The sequence below is a fragment of the Chinchilla lanigera genome, unplaced genomic scaffold (assembly GCF_000276665.1).
Source record: "Chinchilla lanigera isolate Chin_1 unplaced genomic scaffold, ChiLan1.0 scaffold00010, whole genome shotgun sequence".
Taxonomy (NCBI): domain Eukaryota; kingdom Metazoa; phylum Chordata; class Mammalia; order Rodentia; family Chinchillidae; genus Chinchilla; species Chinchilla lanigera.
The window spans coordinates 33,438,274-33,450,470 of NW_004955411.1; the positions used below are offsets into that span (position 1 = coordinate 33,438,274).

The following is a 12,197-nucleotide window of genomic DNA, read 5'->3' on the forward strand; positions in this document are numbered from 1 at the left end:
ACCGGGAACCGAACTCACGACCTTGCGCTTGCCAGGCAGGCGCTTTTTGCCGCTGAGCTAAATCCCCAGCCCCTACTTAGCATTTTTTATGGTGAGAATATTTAGAATCCTGTTAGCTATTTTGAAAGATTCAATACATTGTTATTAGCTGTAGTTACCTTGCTGTGTAATACTGGAGTGTTTTACTGCTGACTGTAACTTTGTACCATTGGCCAACTTCTCCCCTTCCCAGGTCATATTCTTGCTCCCAGATTTGGACATTCGCTGTTCTACTCTCTACTTTTACGAGTCTGACTTTGAAGGTTCTACCTATAAGTGAGATCCTGTGATATTTGTCTCTGTTCTGGACCTTTTTCCACATTTTTAATTAGTGGATATTGTGTATACAGGCTGATTCCCCCCCCCCCCTGGCTTTTTGAGATAGGATTTCATACCAAAAAAATAAACAAACAAACAAAAAAAGCCAAGAAAAACAATTTGGGGCCAGGGGTATAGCTCAGCAGCATAAGTGCTTGCCTAGCAAGCCTGAGGTCATGAATTCGATTCCCAGTACCAAAAAAATAAACCAAAAAAAACCCCAAGAGATAGGATTTCGCCGTGCAGTTCAGGCTGACCTGGAACTCACTTTGGGGTGGGGTGGAGAGGAGAGTTATGTGACGGTTCTCTACTGAGATGTCGGCTTCACCCTCCTCCACCTCACCCCACACTCGCCAGGGGCCTCTTGTTCTCAAGACCTCAACCTCTCTGATGTCTACCCTCAGGGGCCACTTCGTGCTCGGACTTCCTCATCTTGCTTCTTCGTTAGTCCTCCTTTGTAAATGTTTGCTCTTCCAAGAGTTAGTTAAACTCTCTAGTCATCTGATGTCTCCTGTCCTGTCCTGTCCTCTTTGTGCCTAATGCCTTTTTCATTCCTTTACATTTATGAGGCTGTGGCTAATGGGTTCTTTGTCAGAAGCATGATCTCACTCTTCTGTGAGTCATCCTTTTTATTTATTTATTTATTTTTGTCTTTTTGAGACAAGGTCTCACTATGCAGTTCAGGCTGTCCTTGATCTCACTTTGTATCCCAGGCTGACCTTGAACTTGCAACGATCCTCCTGCCTCAGCCTCCCAAGTGCTGGGATTATAGACATGCACCACTATGCCTGGCATTTTTTCTTTCTTTCTTTTTTTTTTTTTTTTAGGACAGGGTCTTGCTATGTAGTCCAGGCTGTCCTTGAACTATGTAGCCTAGGCTGGCCTCAAACTCCTGCCTCGGCCTCCCTAGTGGTAAGATTACAGGTGTTCACCATCCTATTTAATAAAAAGGGAAAATACATATTTGGTAACAAATTAAAACACTACAAAATAATGTGAAATTAAAATTAAGTCTCTCTTATAATTTCTGTTCTCTTTCCAACTGTTCACTCTTGATATTTTCTTGTGGGGCCCTTCAGAAATTTTCTAAACCTTTACAAGCTTGTGTGTGTGTGTGTGTGTGTGTGTGTGTGTGCACTCTTTTGTTTCTTGTATAAAGAGACCACAACACACCCAGTGTTCTATACTTTTGAAAGCAACAACAATAAAATCTTTTAACATTTTATCCAGGAGAACATTCCACATTGGACTTTCTAACACTTTCTAACAGTTCTTACAAGAGATACCTCTTTCTTTTTAATTCCTTTATATGAATGTTCTATAATTCAATAACTTTTCACAATGTCATTTAGCAATGACATTGTATTCTACTGTGTGAATATGCTCATATGCTCTGTCAGTGTATTATACATGCATCTTGGTAAACATGGATGAGTGTTCTTGAGTATAAATTTCTAGAAATGGAACTGTTCAGTTAAAGCGTATGTACTTTACATACATGGACAATGGACAATGTCAAATGCCTCAGAAGAGATTTCAACTGTTCATTTTCTTACCAGTTTGTGAGCATACCTGTCTCCATACATATTTAATAGTTCTGTGTTTTCTCAGACTTGTAGATTTTTGTCATGATGATATTTTATTTATTTTGCAGAATTGGGGACTGAACCTAGGGCCTTTGCATTGAGTTACATCCTTGGTCCTCCTTTTATTTTTTGTTTTGAGACAAGGTCATGTGAAGTTGCTAAGTTTCCCAGGCTGGGCTTGAACTTACGATCCTCCTGCCTCAGCCTCCCAGGAGTGCTGGGATTACAGGTATGTGCCACCATGCCTGGCTCATAATCTTTTAAGTCACACTTTTTTGTTGTTATTATAAGTGAAATCAAGTGTTCTTTCAAAAGCTAGAGCAATTTGCATTTTTAAAATTTTTTTAAAGCTCTTGGGAGAAGGATAAATTTGAATCATTGTAGGAAAATAGGTGTACCTTAAAACCATAATGCTAAGTGAAATAAATCAAATATACAAATATGCTTAAGTATTGCATGGCTTCTCTTATGTGAGAAAGCCAAAATATGAGTAAATTAAACAGAAAAATAAAAGAAAGAGAATAGAAAACAGGGAGATAGATCTTTTGGAAATCGGAAGGGGACCAGGAGGTAAAGGAGGAGGAGGGAGGGGAGCAAGGGACGTAAAAGGAATTAAGATGTCTGATGTACATGCACCACCTCCCCATGAAGAGTGTAATTATTACGAACTGCAAACACACACTATTGAGATGTTTTAAAAAATAAAAATGAAGAAATACTAAAATAAAATGTGAAAGCCTTAAGAAATAGCTTAATATGAGCTGCTCTCACTATAGACAGGGTGGTTTATAAACAGCAAAAAAGTTATTTTCCCCCCAAATAAATAAAAACCCTTCATCAGAAAAATCAATTCTTGTATATAGAGTTGCAGTTTTTTTACAGCTTATTATTTGCCATTTTTTCTTTTGTAGCATTTTTTCCAAACAGAAAATTTAAATTTCACTATTTTTGATGTATCTAACTTTCTCCCTATAAATTCTGAGTTTATATCATGCTTATAAGATATTATTCTTAGCTGGGCGTGGGAATGCGTGCTGAAATCGCAGCACTTGGGAGTCTGAAGCAGGATGATCACCACAAATTTGAGGGCACCCTGGGCTACATAGTGAGTTTAAGGTCAGACCCTGTCTCAAAAAAACAAAAACAAAGATATTATTCTTCAAGATTGTAGAAATAAATAAGACAAAACAGCATTTTTTTTTTTTTTTTGGTACCAGGAACCGAACTCACGACCTTGCGCTTGCCAGGCAGGCGCTTTGCCTCTGAGCTAAATCCCCAGCCCCTCAGAACAGCATTGTTAAGAAGGGTTACAAGAAGCTGGGCGTGGTGGCGCATGCCTGTAATCCCAGCACTGGGGAGGCTGAGGCAGGAGGATCCTTGTGAGTTTGAGGCCGGCCTAGGCTACAAAGTGAGCTCAGGCCAGCCTGATTGCATAAGGATACCCTTAATTTGTGGAGTATAGAATTGATATATGTGTAAAATTGCTTGGGCTTACTAATTGTAGTTTTCAGATCTTTAGGAGGGGTGTGCTGAGGCTGTGTGCCTGGCCCGGTGTGAAAGGTGGCAGTAGTATGTGCAGTTTTCGGTCTTCAGTGTGAGTGAGCGGGCCTCGCGATTAGACCTGCAGAAGCGGGCAGTGTGTGGGCAGTCCCCGCGCCATACCTGCCCCCAGGAGATATAGAAGCAGCCAGTTGGAGGGCTAATGTGGCTTACTCAGCTCACATAGCTAGTAAACGTCGGACCCAGGGTTGTACTCAAACTCTTAGCCTTTACCTTCAGTACCCTTCCGCCGTATCTTACGCTTGGCGGAAGTAGGCGGTAGTTACTGTCTTCCAGTATAATCCTTACACTTACCATCTGCACAATCTAAATGATGGTATCATTGGACCCTCATCAAAAGCCCATTAGAAAAGGTGTCGTCATCCTTCTTTATAAATTCCCTAAGATACAAGTTACTTTGTACTGTGTTTTCTACTTGTACTTTTTCCTACCTCTGTACATCTTTGCATGTTAAATCCTCCAATTTGTAAATACAGTATATATATATATTTTTGTTTGTTTGTTTGTTTTGAGACAGGGTCTCACTATGCAGTTCAGGCTGGCCTTAAACTCACTTTGTAGCCCAGGCTGGCCTTGAACCCGAAACGATCCTCCTGTCTCAGCCTCCTGAGTGCTGGGATTACCGGCGTGTGCCACCACTGCTGGCAATACAGTATATTTTGAAATCTGTGTCAGTATTGTATTATATGAATGTATCAAACTACCCTCAGTCACCTATTGGTGATTATTATTTCTCAGTAATGTAGAAAAAAACTACATTAAATCCACTCATTTCAGAAAAAAAAAGAGGTATGGTCAGTCTTAAGGGGCAAACAAAAGGTAGTGCAACATGGAAGAACCTGTGACCGCTGGAGGTGTAGCCTGAGGGATGAACGACTCTATGGTTCTGGACAGATGTAGCCACGGCTCTGAAAACCAGAAGGGGACAGAGGAGAAAGACAAGATCCCTCCCTACTGCTTGTCCTATCTCCTGCAAGTAATGCCTCCAGCGGCTGAGCCAGCCAGGGCCAGCCAGCAGGGTCAGCCCCCTGGGGACAGGACAGACAGAGAAGGCCTGGGGGAGGAGCCTGTAGAAAACTGCTGAGGAACAGTGCAAGAGTGGAGTCCATGGTGAGCGTTACACAGGTATGTGTGATTTCTGAGACAGAGCAACAATGATAGGACATTAAAACATGACAGGAAATTTAATGAAGCTGAAAGGGTATGAAGATGTCACCTGGGTGCATGCCCGTGATGTGGGTTCCTGTGGAAGTGACAGTCACTTTAAAGAAAACTGTGAACTCGACTGTCCCTGAAATCGCTACAATTAGTAGTGAATTTGAAAGCTTCTTTAGTGCATTTCCCCACATACAAAGTTTCCCGATTTACCTCCCACATGTCTTTCCCATCCTAGGAGGCCATTGGAGACGAGGCTGTGTGCAAGGCCAGGGATATGTATACCTGGTGAGAAGGCACCCGTGGAGAAAGCAGACCAGGAGAGGAGAGGGGGAAGGGAGCCCTGGGAGGGTTCCTGTGCCCCAATCACAGAGGATAAGTGCGTCAAATTTTCAAAGGTTAAATAATTTGTGACCGAAGGAGGTGTCTAATCTGTGTCCATAACCACCCATGGATGTCAGTGGACCCTAACGTCCATCAGTGAGATCCCCACAGCTGCTAGTGCGTGGCTGAGCAGTGAGACAGTGAGTCCCGATGCGGCCACGCGGGTAACACAGTTTACGCTGCAGCCTGCTGCCTGGCTTTTACCCCTGTGACTCTTGTGGGATTTTTATACAGGAATACAGTACACATCTGGCAATAACAAAAAGCTCTTTTAGGACCCATTTTACAGCTTTTTAAATAGTGTTACCATTCTCCATTTTCTCCTCTGATTTTCCCCATAAGGTACAGACTTTTAAATCCTTTAAAATAACTTCAGTAATTATTGGGAGACTGAAAATTTATTATGAGAAAATTAGATTGCCTTCCCAAATTAGAAGACTCGGAGTACAGTCGTGTTTCCTTATCTGTGGTTTCAGTTATTTATAACTAACCAATGTGTTCTTCACATTTTTCCTTAATATACCTAGATTTTAATATCTAGATTTTTCTATACTTTGAATATTTTGTAACATATGTACCCATTCTCAGGGTTTTGAACATTTAGGACTTTTTCACCACTTTGCATAGCTATGAATATTCTTGTGTAGGGATGCTGCCGGAATCCTTGGGCGTAGCCCATCAAGCTAAGTCACCTGCAGTAGTTTGGGCCTCCCTGGATGTGAGCAGTTCCTTGCTGCTCACCACGCAGCACACCCTATTGCTGGTAAAGTTTTGGTGTGCCGTCCTGAGGAGGGCACAAGGGAAACAGCCATCGCGGAATACACAGGTTGTCCCAGTGCAGCCTGGCAGGTGGACATACATGTAGGGAATCTCCTTTCAGGAACAGTGAAAAGCATCTCAAGCAGCTCTGACTCCTCCCCTGGAGAATATCTGAGGTCTCTAGGAGATAAAAGCTCATACACTCAAACATTCACTTGTTGAAAACAGATGAAGGCTAGCTCGGTCTTTTTCATCATTAAATGAAAAATACCATAGGTCAATGATGGCGAACCTTTTAGAGCTTTCAGTAATAACAAACAGCCCACTGTGGCACGCGTGCCATGGGTTTGCCGCACTGCCATAGATGTTAAAGTTCTTCTGCAACATTTAACTAATTGCCTGCGTTGTGAACATTTTATTTCCACCCTCTGAATTTTTTGTAGTAACAGTTTTGGGCAGAGTACTCTTCGAGACTCCAACCAACACTGTGAAGTCACGTTTATTCATTTGCAGTTCTACCCTCTCTGTTTTTAGGGAGTTTGGAAGCCGTTAAACATTTCTCCTTCCGATTTGGTTGGCTGTAGCAAATGCTAAGATTATTACCTTGATTTTGATTTTTAAACAAAGATAAAATGAATACGGCTATCTTGACCCAATTGCAGAGGCACTTCCCCTACATAATGGCCTTTACCCATATAAGAATCAAGCTTCTTAGTCAAACATCAACTATAAAAAGTTGCCCAAGTTGGCTGTATATTTGCTATTACATAGACACATAGCCATTCCCTTTGTGTTTTATTATCAAATCTTAAAATTTTCAACGGTGAACATGTAAGTGGCAAATCCTGCCTTAACAGCAGTGAAATGTATTGAAAATGTATTGAGCTGGGCGTGGTGGCACAGGCCTGTAATCCCAGTACGCAGGAGGCTGAGACAGGAGGATCATTGCGAGTTTGAGACCAGCCTGGACTACAAAGTGAGCTCAAGGCCCGTCTGAACTGCACAGTGAGACCCTGTCTCAAAAAGACCAAAAAAAAAAAAAAAAAAAAAAAAATGTATTGAAATGATCACAAAGTGTATACTGAAAAGCCAAAATGAATGGTTTCTTAGCTTAGTGAAAGATATGCATAGTAAGTATGAATTAAATAAATTTAAAGTTTTATTAAAATTTCACTTTTAATTTAAATTTAATGATATTTCAAACAGTGTCAATTATGTGACATATTGTTACACAAAAATCATCTACAAATAATATTTGCTTACTTTTTATGGTTTACTGTGGTTATAACGTGTATATAGGCCTGAACTACATTACTTAATCTGCAAAGCGCTCATATTTGTATTTTCCATTTTCAAATGCGAAAGCTAAGCGACAAAGACATGGAGTTCCTTTCTCAGAATGAGATGATGAAGTTTTAGGCTCTCAGAATGTACGCCTCAAATTCTGAAATGCTCTGCTTCATTTACTGTATTGCCTGCCAGTGTGTATTTGTGTGTGTTTAAATTCCTTCCTTTTTAGAATTTTGACTTGTGTAGTTCAAGAGTGGGAATGGAAGCATCTGAATTTGGACAGGATTTGCTTTCTGGGGCACAGGAGAAGCTCCAGCCTCCTGCTTCCTGCTGCTGGCCGGAGACGCTTAGCTCAGGGCAGAGCGGCCCAGCACGGCCTCCTCTTTTGGACCTGACATTGCAAGGGTAGGCATGTAAGAAGATCACAGTCTCTAACAGCAAGTTTCCTTCCTCCTTGTATAATAGTCTCTCCAAATCCTGTAGACAGCATAATTAGGAACATTATATATATGAATACATTTAATTATTTTCGTGGTGAGATTTATAATTTGTTCTTAATTTGCAGCTTTTTTCAAGGAGCAAGCCTCCAAGGGGCCTGTATGTTTATGGAGATGTTGGTAAGTGTTACAGTAACTTTGGGGTGGGACATCATAAAGCGTTCCAGTTTTTACTTGGGGATAACTTCCGATTCCATCTGCTAACCCACTACAACAAGGGGACAGAGTGAGACTTGGTAAAGTAGCGGGAGAGGGCATGGGAGAGAAGGGCGGTTCTTTCAGCTTCCGCTTTACTTTTCATAAGCCAGGGCCATAGCTTTAGGCAGAATTTGTACTGTGTTAGGGTGCAAACATTATATAATGCACACAGTGGGCAGATCTCAGGGAAGGAAATCATGTATAGATAGGTTATTAGATAAATCAGGATACTACTACCCAGAGCTTTCTGACCTAGCTTAATAATTAAAAAACGTTAAACTGTTCATACTTACTGTTTTTTTATTGAAGTGAAAACCTCAATGGTATTGTAATGACCTACAATTTGTGCATTATTTTTATTTTCTTATGAGTACACGTCTGCAGCGCAGAACGATCAGGCTTACCTAGGGGAGCACAGAACACAGCTTAGTTCTCACTGTGCACTTTGACTCTTATTTCCCTTCCCATTTGAAAAAGCTCTATTTCCATGTTTTAGCCCCTTTTCCCTGCCTTCTCTCCCCTCATCTCTGGTTGCCCTTCACATTTGAAAAAGATCTCCCTATGTGCTATTGTCTATCCTTTATTTTGCTCTTTATATTATGCATGTCTCATGAGAGAAAACATACCATGTTGAAACTTGTGTGCCTGACTTACTTCACTGAACATTATGGTCTCACGGTGCAACCATTTGATGACAAATACCTCCAATTTCTCCTTCTTCATGGCAAAACAGTGTTCCATTGTGTATAAAGGCCACATTTTCTTTATCCATTCATGTTTTGATAAGCATAAAGACTGTTTCCAAGCTATTATGAATTATGGTGCTATAAACATGGATATCCATGTATCAGTATAATATGATGACTGTAGCTCTTTTGGGAAGATTCCTAGAAGGGGAGTAGCTGGGTTGAATGGACCGTTTATTTTTAGGTTTTTGAGGAATTGCCACACTGATATCCATAAGTGGTATTATTCGTGTACATTCCCACCTGTAATTGAGAAGGGTTCCTTTTTCTCCATAGTCTAGTCAATACTTGTTATTATTTGATATCTTAATAGTAGCCATTCTTCCTGGAGTAAACGAGAATCTCAGTGTTGTTTTAATTTGCATTTCTCTATTGGTAAGGGATGTTGAACATTTTTTCATGTATTTATTGGCCACCTATACTTCTGAAAAGTGTCTATTCATTTTAGTGCCAATTTTTTATTGAGTCTTTTATTTTGGGGGGGTCTAATTTTTTTAAGTTCTTTATATATTCTAGATGTTAGTTTTTTGTCTGAGGAATAGCTGACAAAATTTTTTTTCTCATTCTGTAGATTTCTCTCTTCACTCTGTTGTTTGTTTCCTTTGATATGCAGAAGGTTTTAAATTTGATATAATCCCGTATGTTGATTCTTGGTATTATTTCTTGTGCCGTTGAGATTCTGTTTGGGAAATCCTTGCCTATGTCTCTGTCTTCAAGTGTTTTACTTTATTTGTTTTGTTTTGTTTTTCTTTTGTTGGTTTTTTTTTGTTTGTTTGTTTTGTTTTGTTTTGTTTCCTTTTAGTACTGGGAATGGAACTCAGGACCTTGCACTTGCCAGGCAGGCACTTATGCCACTTAGCTATATCCCTGGCCTATTGTTTTTCTGAGACAGGGTATTGCTGTGTAACCCAGGCTGGCCTCAAACTCTCAGGCAGTCCTTGTGCTGCAGCCTCTCAAGTGCTGAGATTATAGGTGTGTCCTGGTTACTTTTCTCTCATTGCTGAGACAAAATACCTGACACCCAAAGTTAAAGACAGAAAGATTTATTTAGCTCACAGTTTGTAGAAATTTCAGTCCATAATTGGCTGGCTCCAAGGCAGAGTGGCTTGGCAGAGGGGCATTGCAGAGGAGAAGCAGTTTATGGTGGCAGAAGACAGCAAAAGCAAGGAAGGGAAGAGAGAGACAAGCCTCTTCTGTCCCTTATGTTGTATCAGTCTACTGGGATTAGGGCAGTGCCAATCCAATCAGTGGACTGATCCAGCAGTCACCCACCCTTAATCCCAGCACTGCATTATGAATCAATCACACACTCTATTTTTTTTTTTTTTTTCTGGTACTGGGAACCGAGCTCATGACCTTGCGCTTGCCAGGCAGGCACTGTGCTGCTGAGCTAAATCCCCAGCCCCACAATCACACACTCTAGATTCAGCCACCTCCAAAAAAACCCTATGACTGCATAAGGCTTGGGGTGGGGCATCTAGACACAAACCTTAAGATGTATGCCACATGCTTGCCTAATTTATCTTCCTAATGTACTTAATTTATCCTCCAGCAAATTAAGTGTTTATGTTTTAACATTTAGATCTTCAATCAATTTTGATTTTAGTTAAGTGCATGGTAAGAAATATGGGTCTAGACTCAATCTTCTGCAAGGAAATTAAAATCAGGAAATAGAAGGTTTCAGCGAGGATAAGACCAAAGAAAACCACACGGGCAAGATATTAACTGATCAGGAAAATTTAGGAAAGTCTGCTCAGGTTTCCAACAAAATGGGTGAGCTTGTGTGACCAGTGTGTAGAACCAGGAAATCAAGGAAATGTTACCAGTGATAACTAAGTTAAACATAGCTGCTCAGTATGGCGGCATGTGCCTGTAGTCCCAACAATTTGGGAGGCTGAGGCAGCAAAATCACCTGAGCCCAGAAGTTTGCAACCAGCCTGGCCCCATATCAAGACCGTATCTTGAAAATAATACTAATAATGACGATGAAAACAACTCCTAGGTTATCTAAGGGCTTAGGTTATGACGAGAAACACATGGATATTAAAAGTAAATATGAAACATTAGCCAGAGCAATCAGGCAAGAGAAAGAAACAAATTAAAGGGGTACATATAGGAAAATAAGTCAAAGTGTCATTAAAGTCAAGAAGTCAAAGTGGACATCCAATTTTCCCAGCACTATTTTTTTTTTCCTTTTTTTTTTTTCTCCAGTATCGGGAACCGAACTCACGACCTTGCGCTTGCCAAGCAGGCGCTTTTGGCCCTGAGCTAAATCCCCAGCCCCTCCAGCACTATTTATTAAAGAGGCTATCTTTTCTTTAGTTATGTTTTTGGCCTCTCTGTTGAAGTCAAAATTCAATGTAATTATAGTTGTTCTGCTTCTTCTGTTCTCTCCCATTGATTCACATTTTCTGTTTTTGTGCAAGTACCGTGTTTTTTTTTTTTATCACTGTCGCTTTGTAATATACTTCAAATCTGGGATTGTGATGCCTCCTGCTTTGTTACTGTTACTCAGGATTGCTTTTGTTCTTCTTGGTCTCTTCTGGCTCCATATGAATTTTATGATTGTTTTCTCTAGACCTGTGTTGGTATTTTGATTTGGATTGCACTAAATCTGTATATTAATTTTGGCAGTATGGCCATTTTGACTATTGGTTCTGCCTAGACAAGAACTGGGATTCTTTTCATTTTCTTTTTTTTTTTTTTCTGGTAGCGGGAATCGAACTCATGACCTAGTGCTTGCCAGGCAGGCGTTGTGCTGCTGAGCTAAATCCCCAGCCCCTATTTCTGTTTTCTGATGTGCTCTTTGGTCTCCTTTTAGAGAGATGTAATTTTGTTTTAGAGGTCTTTCACTTTCTTAGTTGGGTTAATTCCCAGTTATTTAATTTTTCTTGATGCTATATGAATGGTACTATTTTCCTAATTTCTTAGTGTGTTTATTATTAGTGCGTAAGAGTGCTATTGATTTTTGTTTTTTTGACATTGTATCCTGTTACATTGCTGTATTTGGTTATTAATCCTAGGAGTCTTTTAGTGGAAATTTTTTGGGTCTTATAAGTAGAGGGTCATACCATCTGCAAATAATGACACTTGGACTTATTTTCCTATATGTACCCCTTTAATTTGTTTCTTTCTCTTGCCTGATTGCTCTGGCTAATGTTTTATATTTGCTTTTAATATCCATGTATTTCTCGTCATAACCTAAGCCCTTAGATAGCCTAGGAGTTGTTTTCATTGTCATTATTAGTATTATTTTCAAGATAGGGTCTTGATATGGAGCCAGGCTGGTTGCAAACTTCTGGGCTCAGGTGATTTTCCTGCCTCAGCCTCCCAAATTGTTGGGACTACAGGCACATGCCACCATACTGAGCAGCTATGTTTAACTTAGTTATCACTGGTAACATTTCCTTGATTTCCTGGTTCTACATACTGGTCACACAAACTCACCCATTTTGTTGGAAACCTGAGCAGACTTTCCTAAATTTTCCTGATCAGTTAATATCTTGCCCGTGTGGTTTTCTTTGGTCTTATCCTTGCTGAAACCTTCTATTTTCTGATTTTAATTTCCTTCAAACAAACCAATTTCCTCTAGCTTTAAACTTCTCCCTGGTTACCTGGTGTTATAAGGTGGCTCCCACTTTACTTGGCTCTACTGAATTCTTTAT

The 12,197-nt window shown here is 40.2% G+C and overlaps 1 protein-coding gene across 3 annotated transcripts in view; it reads left to right on the top strand.

The window, feature by feature from the left end:
- Lace1 (lactation elevated 1) overlaps window positions 1-12,197 on the top strand; it is a 231,154-nt gene that overhangs the window by 51,706 nt on the left and 167,251 nt on the right. For all 3 annotated transcript variants that reach the window (XM_005377845.2, XM_005377846.2, XM_013510900.1), the window contains exon 3: window positions 7,657-7,708. In XM_005377845.2, coding sequence (XP_005377902.1) covers window positions 7,657-7,708 — 52 coding nt within the window. The remainder of the gene's footprint in view (window positions 1-7,656; window positions 7,709-12,197) is intronic.